The sequence below is a fragment of the Melopsittacus undulatus genome, chromosome 10, assembly GCF_012275295.1.
Source record: "Melopsittacus undulatus isolate bMelUnd1 chromosome 10, bMelUnd1.mat.Z, whole genome shotgun sequence".
In the NCBI taxonomy this organism is placed as follows: Eukaryota; Metazoa; Chordata; class Aves; order Psittaciformes; family Psittaculidae; genus Melopsittacus; species Melopsittacus undulatus.
Window position 1 is genome coordinate 14,604,524 of NC_047536.1, and position 18,930 is coordinate 14,623,453.

Here is an 18,930-nt window from a genome sequence, read left to right on the forward strand (position 1 = left end):
GCTGCCTGCAGAGAAATAACTTTATTTTTAGAGCTGAATGCAAATGCTTCATGCCCTGCACTGGGGGAAACCTTGCCAAGGGGAAAGCAGTCGGGTGAGGGTCTCCTGGGTCCCCCGTGGGTCCAGGGTGCTTTTGCTGCTTGTGCTTTGAGGGGAAGCACTGTGGGGTGCTGGGATGGCAGCAACAGCTCCTGGGCTTCACCCTCTGCATGAAGGGGGTTTTTGTTCCTCTGAAGAGAGCCGTTTGCTCATCTTTTGGGCAGCGTTTCCATCAGCGCTTCCCGGAGGTGGGAGAGCACTGGAGATATCTATAGTTGCGGGAGGTGGGTGTTTTGAATGGTTTCCATCAGTGAATCAGATTCCACAAAATGCCAGCGTGATTCAGGCTTGGGGTTGGGTGATGTTTGGTTGGGGTTGGGTTTTCAACAAGCCCAGGTTGCACTGTCAGGCTGTGAGCTGACCCCTGTGGTGGGCAGAGGCTCAGGGGGAGGTGGTCAGCATGCACAGGGTGTCATGGGGACATAAGGACCCTGGCTGGCAGAAGGGGATGCAGCAGGCTGGATTTCAAGGCTGTTGAAAGAAAAGGGGGATTTTCCATTTTTTCCATTGGAGCAGAGTCCAGCCCTAAGCCTGATGCCAGCCCATAAACTGCCCCAGTTTGCACTCTGATCCACAAAGTGCAGAGCCACAGCATGGGACGTTACATGGCATCACATTTCTCACCTAACCTGCCCCATGCCTCTGTCAGCCCCACATCCCAAACCTGCTGGGGATGATGCTTTTCCAGCTGAGGAGGGGAGCTGGGGGTCCCATCGGAAGCAGCCAGAACCCTGGTTCATCCTCCTGCATCCCATAGGAAAGGGGCAGAGGCAGGGTTGCGCTCAGACACACGTTGGTAGGTGATGGTGCCGGAAGGTATGGTTGTAAACATCTCATCTGCATAACGTAAACCACGAGGCTTGCTATTAATTAATTCCTGTGAAGCGTAGCTTCTAGTAAGCACATGCAGTCTTCATTTCCAGATCTTCCCGTGAGGAGGAATCTTCCCCCCTGCTGCTAAATCGTTGTGGTTCATCGCTGTCACGGTGGCAACATCACACTTCTGTTTAGCATGGGAGTGAGCCATCTCCAGCTTCCAGCCACCGTGCAGGGTCCTGTCATTACTGAACTCCCATTCCCTGGTGTGAGGACGTGGCCGAGCCCTTCCTCTGTTACACGCACCACATGAAGCTTTCCTGTGGCTCAGCATCCTCCCCAGTTTTTAGCATCCCTTTCTCAGTGATGTTGCACCCGTGACAGGCACAGCCATAAAAATAGCTGCTCTGCTCCTACTCAGCATTGCTCTGGCTCCGTATTCCCACAGCACCTTCTAGCTGGTGCCGGACTGGGAGAGCGTGTTTAGCTGATAACCCACCTTGTATCTGGAAGCACTCCCTGTCCAGGTCAGAGACCCTGTAGTATTTGCTGCTCAGAGCAGAACTGCACCTTCAGCTGCTCTAAAACCTCCAGGAGTAAAGAACCAAGAGCCAAGACTCTGCTAGAGATGCACAAGTGGTCATAATTCCTGCTTTGCCCTGGATTTTGAGCTCAGTCTGCCAGTTTATTCTCCTGACAGTACATACCAGGCTGCTTTTTGTTTGGTACTAAATCACATGGTTTATAGAACTCTGTTACAGAAACAGTTTATCCCTCAGATTTGGAGGTGCTGTGAAGCACACAGTAAAGTCTCTATGAACCATGTAGACTTGCAACAACAATATTACCTGCCTTAATACCTTGTTATTCCAATAATCTTTTTATGAAGTGTCTTCTTCCCCTTGGAAATCAGTCTCCGAGTCGATTTGTGCTTTGGGGCAGCCAATAGTCATAGAATCATAGAATCACAGCTTGGTTTGGGTTGGAAGGGACCTTAAAGCTCCTCCAGCTCCAACCCTTGCCACAGGCGAGGACCCCTTCCACTGGAGCAGCCTTGAACCTGCCTTGAACACTGCCAGGGATGGGGCAGCCACAGCTTCTCTGGGCACCCTGTGCCAGCGCCTCAGCACCCTCACAGGGAAGAGCTTCTGCCTAAGAGCTCATCTCAGTCTCCCCTCTGGCAGGTTCAAGCCATTCCCCTTTGCCCTGTCATTGCCTCTCCTTGTAAAAAGTCCCTGTCCAGATTTCCTGTCATTATAAAGCCTGTTCTTGGCCAGTAAAGACTGAGGATGTGCTTTTCCCACGCTCACACATCTCCATGTGCCCCCTCTGCCCCTGTAACTTGCAGTGGCAGTGACCTCCAACAGGATGAAAGCTGGTTTTGGGGGGGTAAACTTCAAGCAGCAGAGCTGACAAATGCCTGGGCTCATTCCCAGCCAGCAGCACTGGGTCCTTACTGCCCACTTCCCTGCTGCAGGGATTCAGAGCAGACAGATCTAGTATTAATTACAGCTCCTCGCTGAAGATAGTGGCACAGCCCCGCATTATGCCCAAGGCAGCTGTGTGCCACTCACTGAAAACCCTTTAAGTGCAACTTGCCAGGACCTGCTGGTTAAACACTGCCTGGTTTTAGGAGCAGCTTTTAATACTGTCATGAGTTAGAGCCGGAGTGGAAAGTATTTTATCACCATCGCTATGGGATAGGGCTTATCATTTGGCTCTTCCCCAAGAACGGAAGAGAAGTATTTAGGAACACTTTGGCTTCTCTGTGTCCTGCACTATCTCAGCAGGTTGGGGAGCTCTGTGGGTGACCCAGGTCCTTTAGTTCTCACTCTCTTGGCCGTAGACTTGTTCTTGTGTCATTTAGATTTATTGTCCTTGATATTTATTATTCTCTGTGGTTCCTCCTTTCCGATTTATATTGTGACTATCGCTTTCCCCTTCTTACCTTTCTGTCGTTGTTTTCACTTCCCCTCCAGGCTGTGTTGGGGTGTAACCAGTGTGGCCATCTTTCTCAATGATGAGGTTGTGGCTTTTTAACCCTCAGCTACCTCAGAGGTTTCTCCACATGGCATTTCTTGCTCCCCTGACTTGTTGTGGCTCTGGTAGCTGTTTAGACACAGGCTTTGCCCACAGAGCAGAGCTGCTGGTGTCAGAGCAGCCGGGTTGCCCACCCCAGACCTAGAGCCAGGAAGATGCTTGGCACGATGCACAGCACGTTTTTACACTTTTAGTTAAAACCCAGGACATACTGATCCAGCATGAGTATCCATGTCAAAATAGGGAAGGTAGCAATGAAGGAAGAGCTTAACCTCGCTGTCAGTGACTGCGGAGCTGCTTTACATCTGCTGTGCATTAGGATGCTCAGATGCAGTAGCAATAAGCCAGTGGCAGTGGAAAAGGTGGGAGCAAAGGAGGAGGTGTGTGAAGATGCTTTTCCTGCTCTTAGATGCCCTAACCCTCCTGCCTTGTGTCTGCACAGGCGTGCTACGGCATCCTGAAGGTGCCCATCGGGAGCTGGCTGTGCCGGACCTGTGCCCTTGGGGTTCAGCCAAAGTGTCTACTGTGCCCGAAGAGGGGGGGAGCACTGAAGCCCACCCGGAGCGGGACGAAATGGGTCCACGTTAGCTGTGCCTTATGGATACCTGAAGTAAGATGTTTCCTAATCTCCTCTTGACAGGCGGGTGGGCATGGACCTGGTTTCAAGTCTCAGCCCAGGATGTTCATTAATGGTGTGAATGGTATCCAGTTTGGGTCAGAGCTGTGATACTGGTCGGTCATCAGGATGTGTTTAATTAGCAGCCATGGGGCACCCTATTAAGAGAGAGCACAGAGGTGGGGTGCAGGAGCAGAGAGGTGGGGGGCATTCACAAGACCTCTGGGCAGGGTAAAGCTCATTCCATGTGCCCATCCGAGATACACAGCACAGCCAGGTGAGGAGTTAGTTCAGAGGAAACACTGACATAAATTTTCCCTTCTATTTCACCCACATTGGTTTTTGGGGTTTGGTTTTATCTTCCAGCTTACAAGTGGCCCTGAAAAATAACAAATAGGAAATGGATCCCTCATGCAGACAACTGCAGATATGCTCTTATGGGAGATTCGGGGTGGCAGCCAGGATTCACAACTTGTCTTCTGTTTCATGGACAGGTTAGCATTGGATGTCCTGAAAAAATGGAACCCATTACGAAGATCTCTCATATCCCAGCAAGCAGATGGGCTTTGTCCTGCAGCCTTTGCAAGGAGTGCACTGGGACTTGTATTCAGGTACGTAACCTGGCACCAAAGAAACTCAGACCTCTGGGGTTGTGCCTGTAATTGCCGCTGGAGATGTTGGAGGACGTGATCTGGCTGAGGCTTATTCCTGCTTGGAGTGAACTTAATGACGGGGAGCACGAGCGCCCATCAGATATCATCAGATGTTGTTTGCAATCATTTAATGTATTGAGTGCTAGGAATCTAGATTAACTTTCTTTGCATAACACAGTGATGTTGCTCTAGTGACACTAATTACCAGGGCTGCAAATGACCTTGGTTTGAAATCAGGAACCTCCAGCAGAAAGGCTTGGCAGAGCTGGCAGGGAAGTGGGATGCTCATGGGATACGTAGCCCAAGTGTTTCACAAACCAGTGGGAAGCCTTTCTGTTGGGGGGATATCAGGGAGCCCCAGGATTAGGTAGTCCCCACCAACCTGCTGTCTTGGAAAATACAGTATTTACCGTGTATTAAGTAGAGTATACATTCCCATGTATAAATAGAGTATTTATCATTGCATTCCCACGTTTTCTCCCGTTTGCCACGTCTAAGCAGACATCTGATTGCCTGCTCTCCCCTCAGCAGGAGGGTAAGTTCTCTTTTCAAACAGAAAGCAGGATGCTCTGGGTTTTCCTATTACAAAAGTGGGACAGAGCTTCCTTGGCCGTGATCTCTCTTCTTGGAGAGCAAAGAAGAGAAGCTCCCGTCCAAAATGCAGCACTCTTGGTGTGAGAGCATCTGGGAATCCTTGCTGTGATTCTCCCTGCTTTCCTCTGCTTGGCCAGTGCAATATCCCAGTGGTCCCTGGGAATGGGCTTGGTGATCTGCTGTTCTACAGTGCTTGTGCCTGTTGCTTTCACTGGTAAACCAGGCATTAAAGCAGTCTTGGGGTGCAGGAGAGGATAGAATAACCATTGAGCTCTGAGAAACTGAGGTGTGGAGCAGTCCAAGCTGATCATCTCCAGTACAGCAATGGGAGCTGCACCTCTGAGGTTGGTGTTCACAGCACTATGGGAGACGGGGAGCAGCTGGCTGGTTGCAGAAGGGTGATAGGAATAGGAGGTCTGCAGGCTCTGTTGCATTCATGTCACTGCTCTGGGTTTAATACTTTAAAGGGAGCTATTTAAAAGCAATCCCCTTAGCTTGAAATGAAATCTCACAATACTTCTTTAAATCTCTGCCGTTGACTCACATCATTTTTGATGGCTCCGGGTGGATCTGCTTATTCACCCTGCCAGATGGAGAGACTGTGTCATAACGGCAACTGCTTTCAAAGAACGGAAGGGCAGGGAAGGAGGCAAACAGGCTTGGCAGCATCAAAAAGAATTCAGCTTCTCTGAGGCTTCATCCTCTTAGTGCCGGCATGACATGGGAGCTGTGAGATCCTGGGGACTGAATGGATTTGCATTAAAGGTCACCTGAGATGGAACAGGAGCTTTATTGTCTCATGAGCCGGCAGCTCGTGCTTTCTAAGTCTTCATGAGGTTGCCACCACAGTGCTTGCCGAGGCCACCCTTGCATGCTCGGGGTGCTTTTGCTTCAAGGAAAAGGGGGAGAAGGGGGGGAAAAAGGCAGCAGAGCCTTTATTTAAGGATTGATGGGGTAAATCAATAAGTTCACCCATAGGTAAATAAGCACACTCTGTACTCATCAGCGGTACAGAGCTCTGTTTTGAAAGCTTCTGTTTATGGAGCTTATTTTTGATCGGTGCCTGTTTATACAGGTGTAATCTAACCCCCCTTGTCAGCGTTTTGGGTTTATGACCCAGCTCTGAAAGGAGGAGGTTGTTCTCTCTTCAAGCACCGAGCTTCCTGGTGGCAGGAATCAGGTGCTGCAGGTGGGGCAGGTTTGGGGAAGGAAGGGAGTTGTTTTCCAGGAGGGGGTTTTCCAAGTGGCTGGTTGGAAAGGGGCTTTGTGGGAATGAGAGGTGAAATCTGGAAGGCAAACTGGAGGGGTGGAAGAGCATCATCCCAAGAGAGCATGGGGATGCTCAGGGGCAACAAGAAAACACCCACCTGGACCACAAGGGCAGAGACAAACATGAGATGGGTTTTGCATAGGGACCTCTGTGCATCGAGGTATTTTTCCTCATCCAGATCTGACCATCAAAAGGGTCAAAGCCCAAGGGAAGGGATTCCCACTGCCTGACCTTCCTGCTTCCTTGTAATGACTTCCCGTGCTTTCTGGTACAGAACTTTGAACCCAGTGTAACTTGTCATGTCCACAGTTGAGCCAGAGCTCCCAGACGCTGGGCAGTGATGCAGCCCTGGAGTCACCCTATCCCCGGCTCCTGTTAAAGGGAAATCATGACTTCATGGTGGTTCATGTGGTCAGACACCAGGACATGCCAAGGAGAGCTCGGTATCCAGCAGGAATTTTCTCATTTGCATTGCTGAGATGGAAAAGAGAGTGCCAGGAGTCCTGACCACACTTCCTTGGGACCCAGCTCCCTCCTCACCAAATCCCTGTCAGAACAACTGGAAATGCTCACCGAGGCCTTTCAACACAGCACAAAAAGCCAGGTCCCTGTTAGCTGCTGGCAGGCTTCTCCAAAGGGCACAATCTTTTCCCGTCATCATCTTCCAGCTTTCTTTTTGTTGTTGCTTTTTTGGAGGAAAAAGCCCTCAAAAGTATCCTTCACCATCCAGTCGTTCCTTATTGCTCCTCTTCCCACTGCTCCCTTTGAGATGCCGCTGGTCCCCATCCACTGGGATAACTGGTGCGGTGGTTCCCGGATGCTGAAAATTGCCTGTTTAGGCTGAGAAGCACTACCAGGATGCAGACCATCTGTGATCACTGAGCATCACATGGTGGTGTTGGTAAGGATGCAGGAGTGTCCTGGCTGATGGCTTGTCTGCAGTTCAGCACCGGTAATTCATTTTCCCTTCCTGAGTTCCCCTCGCAGGTCTGTTGGAGGAGCCACTTCCTTCCCTTCCAGCCCTAAACTGCACCAGAGCACCTCTGTGAGCTGGAAAACTTCAGTTTGAACTCCCTTGGCACATAAAACCATTCCTCTCTTTCTTCCCTGTCAGTGGTTTGAGGACTAATTATCAGCCCATGGTAATCTCTGGTGCAGTTTTCATCCTGTCTTGGAATTGTATTTGGGAATGGATTTGTCTGGATGAGCAAAGAGTGCTGAGATCCTTGAGTGAAAGGTGCTGTGAGATAATCACCAATAACAAAGCAGACTTAGGGGCTGGGCCAGTCTTCTGAGCCTGGTTTGTTCTGCATGGCACATCCCTTCTCCCACGATGAGCTGCTTCATTCCAGCGCTGTTCTGGGATGGATCGGTGTGGTTTTACTGTCAGTTTATGGAAGGTCCTTGGGTAGCCATGGCTGAGCAGGTCCCTTCCTCTGTTGCCCTGTCAGCTGGGCTGCCTGATGATTTTCTATTTGCATTTTGGGCACAGTTTCTGCCGAGTGCTGCTTGCCATCTGTCGGAGGAGAGACATTCCGTGTGCTTTGTTCCTAAGGTGGAGTGATGGTCTGTCCTGTTAGGACATTGTCCTGGCAGAAGCCACAGCCTTGTTCTTAATGCTGTTATCAGCTCTGGTGGCAGAAACATCCCTGTGGCTTTCCTTCACTCACGTGGTTCACTGTGTGGCAAATTCTGTGTCCACTCTCTCCACTGTAGGTATTTGTGTGCATAACAGCACAAAAGGATGCTGTAGCTTGAAGCACCCCCAGCTGTTAATGCCAGAATAGCCAGGATGAAGCATATCAGGAGTACATCAGGAGTGTACCTGGAGTACACCAGGAACTCCATGGTAATGCCATGCTACATCTTGGCTACCAGAGAAGAAAGCTCAATAATGGGACCTTCCAGCTGGCAAAGTGTTCTGACAGTGTTGTTAAAGTGAAGAAGGGTGAATCTCAAGAAGTGTCATTGCATCTCCTTGTGCCAGTGGCTACAGAAGCACATGCCAGAGCTGTAAAAGCCAGTGTGTGACACACTGACTGCACTGAATAAATCTGGAGGCTTCAAATCAGGCTGAGCTCCCTCTGTCCCTCCTTCATCACCAAAACTAAATACTTGAGAATGGAGCTGGTGCTTCAGCCACATGGGAGGCTGCAACAGGGCTTGTCCCATGGGTGCTGTGGTGCCAGGCTCCAGGCAGTTGCTGGCAGCATGGAATCATAGAATGGTTTGTGTTGGAAGGGACCCTAAAGCTCATCCAGTTCCAACAGGGTGAACAGGGAGTTCATAGCCTGCTTGCATTTGGTGCCTGCAGGAGTTAGTGCCCAGCATCACTGCCTGGAGCTAGGCTAGTACAGCTCAGAGCTCGGCCATGGGAAGGCTGCATCCAGCTCTTCCCACTGGAGGCTTAGGAGCAGGGCTTGGAGAGCCCTGGAAGTGGAGGGCTTGGACAGCACTTGCTTATGCTTTCCTTGGCCCTGGTATCCGGGCAAGTCTGTGCTTCCATAAGCATCAGCAGCTTCATAAATTAAAGTCAGGGGAAAACATCTAAAAGCAGCAATGTCAGAAGTTCACACGCTGGATGATGGAGCAGGCCTTCAGGGCCAATGGGATGAGGATAAAGAGCCGTACAGCTCTTGTTCCTCAGCTCCTAACAGAGCTTGTGCTTTCTTTTCCTTTGAGAACTGAAGTGCAGCAGAGCCTCAGTTAAACTGAATGGTTTGTGGTCAACATCCAGGAAATTTCATGTGCCTCTGCCTGGTCCTTTGGGCCACAACTGCATCTTCATCCCCCACTGGAATAACTCTTCTATAAACACCAAAATGCGGTGCCTACAGTAATAGCCCACTTAAAATGTCTCGTTATTGCAGTTTAACTGGTCATTAGCAGCTGGAATAGACTGACTTCTTATGGGTTATGGTAGAAATAATTACCTGATACTCAGAGCCATTAAAAACCAGTTAATGAGTAGAGAGGGAGAAGGTGCTGACATGGACACAGGCACAGCACTGGCTTACGGGGGTTCCTCTGCAGGAAACCAGGCTGAAGTTTGTTGCCTGTGGGATCCAAAGTCATATAAGCCATGGGGAACTGTTACAATATTTATGTGCTATAAGTTTGACAGCAGTCCAGCCACTGTACCCATTCTGAAAGGTTCATTTTGTGATGTTCTGTTCTGTTGATGTTGAGTTGCCTTTTTTTTCCCCTCCCCTTTTTAAATGGAGCTAATTAGAGCAGCATCGTGCTCCGGGAGTATTGGCTGCATCTGAGGTCCCATGTTCACTCATAAACACTGACGCGTTTTGTATGCTTTCAATAAAAACAGCATACTAGCTTTAGATGTGGTAACTGGAGTAGTTTAAGGGTGAAATACAGATGAAGATTTCTCCATCAGGAGAAAACCATTGACAGTCTGTGAGCATCCCTCTGGCTCCTGCTGTCGTCTTTGGCTGTTGGCAGTTCTTGTTGGAAGAACCATTGGAAGTTCCTGTTTATTGTAGGTGAAGGATGAGCAGAGCCCAGCAGAGAGAAGGATTAAAGCAGGTGAGGTAGGAAGGTGCTTGCTGATACCCAGTGAACCCTGGGTTTCTTCTGCTTGGGTGTCTGGCTCGTAGATGGCTAAGACATGGGCAATAAGGAGTACTAGTTGTGGAGCATCCATCGCTTCACGGTAGGTGTTGTCACTCAGATGGGTGTCCCTGGGTTTGTGGGAAGCAGTAGGTCCTTGGTCCTGTCCATAAGCCCTGTCCTTGTCCCCGCAGTGCTCCATGCCCGCCTGTGTCACCGCGTTCCACGTCACCTGCGCCTTCGACCACAACCTGGACATGCGGACTATCCTAGCAGACAACGACGAAGTGAAGTTCAAGTCCTTCTGCCTTGAGCACAGCACCGGTGCCACTAAGCTGCCCGAGGAGGCACGGACAGAGCCTGACCAAGCCCAGCTGGACTTGGAGAAGGTCACGCTGCGGAAGCAGAAGCTCCAGCAGCTGGAGGAGGACTTCTATGAACTCGTGAAGCCTTCAGAGGTGGCAGAGAACCTGGACTTGAGCGAGTCGCTGGTGGATTTTGTCTACCAGTACTGGAAGCTGAAGAGGAAAGCAAACTCCAACAAACCGCTGCTGACACCAAAAACAGATGAAGTGGACAACTTGGCCCAGCAGGAACAGGACGTTCTCTACCGACGCCTAAAGCTCTTCATGCACCTCAGGCAAGACCTGGAGAGGGTGAGTGCAGCTTTTTCTTCAGTGGTGAGCCCATATGCTCCATCAGGGCTGCTTTAATGTGTGCTGGCATCTATAGTCTGCAGTAAAGTTGAACTTGACTCACTTCAGCTCCCAAAACAGTCATGTCCCTTCATGTAGAGCATTACTGAGAAGAATAACAGTGCTCAGTGTGTGCATCATCACTGCCAAAACACTGACACCAATGAAGTGAGTTAGTGGCAGTCTCAGCTGGGGGTTCAAAAGAACAAATGTCTGTGGGGAGAGGTGCCTCGGTGGGGTCAGGTGGATGGGAGGCAGTTGATGCTGCAGCTTCTATCGACTGTATCTTCACAGTCTCAGACCATAACGTTACCCAGTGCCTGCCCGTCAGATGCTCTCCAGCAGCAAGGCACAGGAACACCTCATGATTCTCCTACATTGAACATCAAAGAGAGGGGAATGGCAGGAGGGAGCAGCAGGGCCAGCTGGACCAGGCATTCCCTGCCCTGCTGCAGCTGGAAGAGGGTCAAGTCCTCAGGTAGCTGCTGGTGGAGGCAGAGCCATGCCGGAGGATGCAGACAGAGGATGCAGGCACCTGCAGCTCCCTGTGGAGCAGGGCATTCTTGTGCAGGGGAAGGAGCAGCCACTGCCATAGCAGCTTCTGGGGTGAGAGCAAGCATCCATGGAGCAGCAGTGCCAAAGCAGTGCTGGACCTCCTGTGGCTGTGCTGGCTGCTGCAGCATCGCTGCCTGCCTGTGGATTTGGCTGTCATGGCTGCATGGACGGAAGGAGCAGGGATGGGGCAGAGCAGGCTGGAGAGGAGGAGGAGCAGTGGAAGCAAGAAGCAACAAGGGGAAGAAGCACAGCACAGCACCCAGTGTCAGACAGCAAAGAATGGCCAGGGGAGGGAATGGATGCATTGGTGCTGCTGCTGGGCAGGGGGACATGGGCATAGCACAGGGCAGCAGTGAGACAGTGAAAGGCAGAACAGGGCTGCAAGCCTGGCACGCAGGGGCCAAGCTCCTTCTTCTCTGCTTAAAACCTGAGCCCTGCCTGGTCCCCCTTCTCTTGCTCCTGCCAAAGGGGTGAATCCGTGGCCCCTGCCTGACTGCTCACCATGGAAGGGCTCAGGGAGTCACTGGAAGCAGGCAAGGAAGGAGAAAAGCAGGAAAATAGCATTGCTTAGACCCAGTGGATGTCATGCCCTGAGCAGGGGTGGTCAGGGTGCTGCAGGGGACGGGCTGCTCCCTGAGAGGCAAAGGTGATGGTGATGCTGGCCCCGGGGTGATGCTGCTGCTGTGCACCTCTTATCCCTCTCTCCAAGCTGCTGTGGGTCTGTGGCATAGTTTAACCCTTAGAGAAAAGGGTGGTGTGGTTCAGCACTGTGTTCACATCCAGTTGGGGGTTCAGCTCTGGACCAAACCATCCTGGTCTCTTGCTGCACCCACTTCCCAGTGGGTCTCAGAGCCCGAGAGCCTTTTCCTGTGTAAAAGCAATTGGATTTCAAGCTATTGGTCTCTTTTCTGTGACCCTTTTGGCCACCATCCCTGCCTACATCATTGAGATCAGTCTGTGCCTCATTTGCTCCTGCCTTTACTGCATCATGTTCCCACCTCTGTGGTGGTCTGGTGCCACTGTTAATGGGTCTCCAGCACCAAGCTGTAGGCAACAGGCTGCAGCTGCCAGATCCGAGGGTGACAAGTTTAACTCCCTTTCTTCCCTCATCTGCTTCTCTGTAGTGTAAATCTAAACCAGGCTGCTCTGCCTCCCTCTGCTTCCACTTGCTCCCAGCTGCAGGGAACCACCGTGCATCACTGGCTACAGTCTGCAGTGAATCACTACATCTTTCATACAGCCCTTTGCTCTGGGAGCTGCCTAATTCAAACACGGGATATGGCAGCTTCTCCTTGATGATTTTTTGGTGTCAAACCCACACTTTTTACCAGATTCCTCATTTTCCACAGTTACCTCCAGGCTTTGTGGGGTCATTGCCCATCAGGCATTCAGCTTCTGCATAACACCCTGCCAGGTTTCACTGCCTGGCCCTGGAAGAGCTGTTTGTTTGCTCTGCTTCCAAGACAGGGAACAATAAACACTGGCCAGATCAAAGTCCAGTGGGTGATACAGGTTTAAATCCAGGGCATCCCAGGTATCTGATCCTGCCTGGCAGCGCCGCTCACGGCCGCCCCATTTCATTTGCAAGTAGTGAGGCAAAGCATCAAATAGGGGTTGGAGAAGGGCAGCCTGGAGGGGTGGCTTTGAGAGTGTCCACAGGGCATCACATTCAATGTTAGTGTTTTCAGTCATTGATCTGTCAGGAACGGTTGTAATTTTGGGGCTGATAATGGTATCTGGATGAGGACCAGTGCTTTAAGTTGGGTTTAACATATAGCTGTAGTTCCCTGTCTCTCGTACCATCCAAGCTTGGCTTGGAGAAGCAGCACTGGGTGGTATTTAGCTGTGTAAGTGTGTGTAAATACCAGCAGTCTCTAAGCAGAGCACAAGTGATGTTTTCTTCCAGGAATATCAAATCATAGAGAAGAGATAACTGCCGAACACTTGGAGATGCAGGTTGCCAGAGGCAGTTGTTTTTCTCATGAAGAAATTTGGGGTTGATGTTTTCTCCAATCCAGACCAAAAAAGACACAGCATTAGCTCACTGTTCTGCATTTCCAGCTAGCTGATTCGACAGCAAAAAGAGCAGCTTTTTCTCCTGTATTCCTACATGTTCCCAGATTGTCCTTAGGTAAGACCGGTGCCATCAGGGGGTGGCTGCGGTCATCCTATTGCCTTCACAGCCCTTGGTGGCAAACATTAGCTGAGCATGGGATGATGTCCTGGCTTGCTCTGTCACTGTGAGAGGCACAAAGGCTCCTGACCATGTAGGCACAGTTCCCTAAGCCTGGAAATACCCCAGCTTTCCTCTGCAGAGCGGGGATTGAGGATGAGGAGGGGGAGGAATCGGAGACACCAGGGTCTCAGGTGTGAGTGTGGACATACCCATGCACATTGCTGCAGCACCTCCAGTCAGGCCCCCTCCTCCTCACTTCATTACAGGCAGTTTTCTCTTTCAGAGCACCAGGAAGCTGAGCAAACGCCATCAAATCCCCTTAGAGCTGCCATTGGCATTTTCTGTTTTGCAGCTGAAACCCTGTTTCCTCCTAAAGCCTCGATGCCCGGTGCAGCCATGGTGACAGAGCTCAGCTCTGCAGCCACCCTGACGCAGGGCTGGCAAACCCCATGGCACTGAGATTCATCACCAGGCAGATGCCAGTGGGTACCACACGGTAGCTCTGTTGTCTCAGAAGGTGTTTATCAGCATCCCTGTGTGATGAGCAGGGTTTAACCACTCCTGTGCTGGCTCTCATGAGCACTTATGTCTGATGCTCTGCTGTTTGCAATGGGGACAGAATGCAGCAGTGATTTGCAGGGGCAAGCATGAGTAACCATAGAGAGGGGCTACATTTGGGGTAGGGGAGCTGCACCAGCTGCTGACCTGGGCCAGCATCACCTGCATATTTTGCTGTATTTCCTATGCTCCATCCTAGCTGCAACAAGTACTGAATGTGAATTGTGAATTATCATAGGATTACAGACTGGTTTGTGTTGGAAGGGCCCATCCAGCTCCAACCCCTGCCACGGGCAGGGACCCCTTCCACTGGAGCAGCTGCTCCAAGCCCCTGTGTCCAACCTGGCCTTGAACACTGCCAGGGATGGGGCAGCCACAGCTTCTCTGGGCACCCTGTGCCAGCGCCTCAGCACCCTCACAGGGAAGAGCTTCTGCCTAAGAGCTCATCTCAGTCTCCCCTCGGGCAGGTTAAAGCCATTCCCCTTGGCCTGTGAGATGAAAAGGACCAGATCCCAGGGTGTGTGGATTTCCTTGGGCAGCAGAAGCAGCAACACAGTTTGAGGGGAACCGAACTGTCCCCTTGGTCTGGGACAATTTGGGTCCCAAACCAGACACTGCCTAAACCTGACACTGTTTCTCGTGTTCCTGTAGGTTAGAAATCTCTGTTACATGGTGACGAGACGGGAGAAAATGAAGCACACCATTTGTAAACTGCAGGAGCAGATCTTCCATCTCCAGATGAAGCTTATTGAGAAAGATCTTTACCCAGGTCAGTACCACTTGCCAGAGCTTGTCCTCACACACTCTGTCCCTGCTGTCCTCTGAAGCCAGATGGGTGCCTAAAGCTCAGACTCCTCCCCAAGGGAACCAGAGCTCCCTCCACCCTATTATTTAAGGTTGGTTCTTGTGTTGAGTCTTATTCATCTCCAGTTTTGTTCAGAAGCACACAATGGAGCCATACCCTGGGTGCCCGGAGTGATTCCACAGATGCCTCTTGATCCTCCTCCTCTCCCCAGGTGTCTATCAGAAAGACCAAGTGTTCGGCTAGGCAGTGATGCTAAGGCAGTGTTTGGGGGCTTTATGGAGGTGGAGCTGTCTGGCAGGCGATGGCACATCCTGCCCACAGGGCTGCTGGGGCTGGGGCTGGTTCACAGCAGCTGGCTCCCTGGCACAGGTCAGCAGCCCTTGCTTTGGACTCATTGCAGATGCCTTTGGCTCTGTCAAGAATCAGAGGTTAAGCTACTGATGGGATGCCTTTTGCACTGAGAGACCAGCTCCGTTAGCACTGCTTTGACTGCAGTCCTCTCCTCCAGATACCTGTTGGTCTAGAACATCGTGCTACCACATGCAAAGCCTCTGGCAACTTTTATTAAGGAACTGAAATCAAGTTGGTTTCCTTCTGTCCTACTTTCTTGCCTTTTACACAAGCATTCCCGGAGCCCGCAGCTCCTGCTGTGGTGGCAGAGCAGAGCAGACCCCATGGCTGCAGAGCAGTTTTTCCAGCAGCAGCATCTGGCACTTTGGCAGGCGCTTCCAGCAGTTGTTGTGTTTGTGGCTTTGGATTTGCGTTTGAAGGCATCACATGGTTTGGGTTTCTTCAGGAACTGTCTGGGCTGAGCTTTCCTTGACAAAAGTTCCCTTTGAGAGTGCAGTTTTGGAGCCTGAGGAATGTGTGCGTTGAGATGGTTGTGACTCGGAGCCTGTGCGAATTCCTCTGGAAGGCCAGAGCTAGGCAGGGATGGCCGGGACCCCAGGGTGTGCTCCAGGGAGATGTGGGTCCTGCAGACCTCAGTCCCTGTGACACAGATCACTGTGTGTTGTTGCTCCATATGTCCTCACTGAACCAGCGGTTGAGGTCAGATACAGAATGGTGTTCCCAGCTGTTCCCACCAATTGGAGATGCCACATCCCAAGAGCCGTTCTTTGGCACACAGTAATGTGCTGGATGGTGCTCCCCACAGGGATGCTGCTGGTGAGGAGGAAGTCCAGCTCAGGAATAACGGGTGGATAAAAGACAAGAGCAACATTCTGAGCTCCTGCATGCAGATTCCATGTGCTGTTTCCATTGGGCTCTGCAGGTTTGGGGGAATCACAGGGACCTCGTGATGTTCTTTGGTTCATCTGCGTGAGCCTGGATTAGCATCAGCAGCTCTCGGAAGGTGACAGGCACAGGATGCTTTGCCAGGAAGGCTTTTTGAGCTCATCTCCCTCACAAACCAGGTGTTGGATGGCTGGAAGTGCCCTTGGGGAACCCAGCCTCCAGTCATGCACAGCCCCATCTCTAGTGCAGTGATGGGGTGGCAGCTCCTCCTGAGGAGGGCTGGGATGGGAGGCAGATGCCAGCCAGGGAAGGGAGCTGTGCTGGGCTCTGCTACTCGTGTTTTGGGGCTTTTTGCACCATTGCCCTTCCTGAAAATAGCATACATGTACTCTGGGAAAAGCACAGCTGCCTTTACCATGATGTTTGTCCTGCCTAAAGGTGAGTGATGAGAGGCAAACCCGCAGTGCGAGGGTGGCTCAGGAGGGGATTGGGGTGCAGGCTTTGGATTCATGTTTTGATGCAGATGCTCTCCTCTCCTGCACCAAATGGCTGACGTTTGCCAGTTTGTTTCCTGCTTTGAACCAGCTGAGCTGAGCTGCTGCTGGAATGAGCCTGAGCCATCCCTGAGCCTGAGCAGGGATTGCTGCCTCTGGGACCTGGCTCCTGCAAGTAGCTGATGCCAGGGAAAGAACCTGACATGGGGAATTTGGTCCTGCAATCTTCAGGTGGTTTAAGCATCTGGGTCCTTCCATGCCAGGGGGATATTAGGGACCCAAGTGCCTTTCAGCATCAGTGTGTAGGGTCTTCCAAGCTCAGGAAGTGTTCCCTCACCAGGGTCTTAAGCTGCGATGCCAGATGTGGGAAGCGAGGATGGCCTGGTGAGCTGTGACACAGTCCAGGCAGGGACACCTTACCTCCTCCCCAGTGCAATATATGGTGCTCATATGCATGCTCAGCTCCGGGTCCTGCCCGATGGCAGGAGCAAGCACTGGGGCTGGTGGCTTTGTGGCATGGAGGGGTGGTCAGTGTAGCTGAGGTCAGAGAAGGGCAGCACACAGCAGAGCAGTGTTGTGTGCATTTTCTGCTTCAACTCCTTCCTGTCTACTGAACATGCACCATTATAGACCCCAGTGCTACCAAGTGCTTCCAACAACCCAAGTGTTTGCTAAGCCTCCTCCATGCCAATTGACAATACTTGGAGCTAAAGATACTTGGCACCAGTGGGGACAAAAGCTATGGATAATTCACTGTTGCATATTCATAGCATCATGGAATCCCAGACTGGTTTGTGTTGGAAGGGGCCTTAAAGCTCCCCCAGTTCCAGCCCCTGCCACGGGCAGGGACACCTTCCACTGGAGCAGCTTGCTCCAAGCCCCTGTGTCCAACCTGGCTTTGAGCACTGCCAGGGATGGAGCCTTCACAACTTCCTTGGTCATCCTCTCCTTGTGCCTCACTACATTACAAAGCACTGACTGGTTTGAAAGTGGGGGGATGGCTCCTGTAGCATCCCCTCTACACAGCTCCCACCAAGCTGCTCTGGGTACCTGGGGCTTCTTGCAGTCCAGAAGAAGGGCCCATGGTTTTGCCTGGATGAGGCCAGTTTCTAACTGCTGTTACAGCACTCATCAACAGAAATCTGTTGGGCTTATTCAAAGGTGGTTTTGGCACAGAAGTGGTTTTGGAACGGCTCCACCTGAAGCTCAAAGCTTGGAGGGGTTCAATTTCCCCCACTGACAAATGATCATTTGAGGAGGAGATTTCTAATAAAATCAGTGTAAAATGAACCCACCCCTCTCCCTTGTATTTGTCTTGCATGGAACGGCAAGTCAGCAGTGTCTGGCTTTGAGACACAGCTGCTATTTTGACAGGTTCCTCTTCAAAAGCTGCTGCTCAGGTTTCTCTTTAGCCCCATTGTGCTGCCTGAACCGAGCCAGAGTTCTGGTTTGGAAGCCAAGTGAAAAATGTGTCTGCCCTTCTCCAGTTATTTGGCAGGAACGCAGCAAACACCAGCTTAGCTTTTGCCTTCCTTGCTCTCAGTGGGTGCTTTGGGCAGGAGTTGGGTCCTGGCTTGGCAACCCCAGGGCTGTAAATCCTGTTAATCCACACTCAGGCAGGTGCAGTGTGAATTCCCTCCCCTGCTCACCCGCTGTATTTCCATCACAGCAGCAAGGGGAGAGGAGAGATTGTTCCCTTTGAACCATCCAGCCTATGGCCTCGCTGCTGGGGCTGTTTGTAGGTGCCAAACACATGAACCAGTTTGTTTAACATCAGTGCTCTGATAGCTGCTTGTGCAGGTTCAGCCATGGGGCCAGCCTCAGTAACTACGGGTCTTCCATCAGCCACCCATATCTTGGGTTTAGGGCAATATCCTTCCCCCTCTGAAAACTGCTAGAGGTTTTAGCATGGACTTCTCTGGGGGGGGGGGGGGGGGGGGGGGGTGACCAAATGGTGTAAGTAAAAGAGGTTGAAGTGTTTTGCTTGGCAATACAAGTTGTACTCTTATGGGGTATTTGTCCTGTTTACCCAGGAGGGATAAATCCAGTAGAAGTTCAAAGCCATTTAGGAAATACTGATTTTTAGCTGAATGGCTACATAGCTAAGAGTTATATCCCTGGCTTTCCATAGGCAATGCTGGCCACCTTTCCTGCTTTATTTACTTCGCTCAATATACTGCTTCAGTTTTAGAGCTTTGGGTTGTTTCCACCCAGTATGAGTGTGAGCAGTTACTATAGGCAAAAGGTCAAATTAAATCAAGGTCTGCTTTAACACTGCTGGCACCATTGCTGTCCAGCTGGCTTTGCAGCTGAAGCCCTCCAGGAGATGCTGTTGTTGGTGATAGGTGGCACACAGCTGGGTTTGGGGGTCCTCATCCTCGTGGAAGGAGTCTGAGCAGCGTTGGGGTTATCCCTTCTGCTCCGGCAGATCCTCACGCCAAAGCGCTGATCCAGGAATGCATCTTGGTGGTGCAGAGCTTCCAGTGAGTCCCCTGCCTTCAGTGGGATAGCCCTGTGGCCACACTAAGTTCATATCCAAGGCTCAAACCTTGTTTTTACATAACCTACAGGATTCAGATCTTATTGCACACAGACTTTAGCCTACAGTTGGCCAAGAAGTGTTCTCTCTTTGGCTTGGAGCTGGTTGCAGGTCTGGTTCAGGTCCCCACTGTGTGCCCCAAGGGGAACTTGCTCACTGCAGCATCCCTGATGCCTCGTCTCACATGGAGTTTTCCTTTCTTTCTACAAAATGCCAA

General features: G+C 51.3%; 1 protein-coding gene across 1 annotated transcript in view; it reads left to right on the plus strand.

Annotated features, from left to right (window-relative positions):
• Positions 1-18,930, plus strand: part of JADE2 (jade family PHD finger 2) — a 76,155-nt gene that overhangs the window by 50,401 nt on the left and 6,824 nt on the right. The window contains 4 exon segments of the mRNA XM_034066783.1: positions 3,398-3,565; positions 4,066-4,182; positions 9,850-10,311; positions 14,291-14,408. Coding sequence (XP_033922674.1) covers positions 3,398-3,565; positions 4,066-4,182; positions 9,850-10,311; positions 14,291-14,408 — 865 coding nt within the window.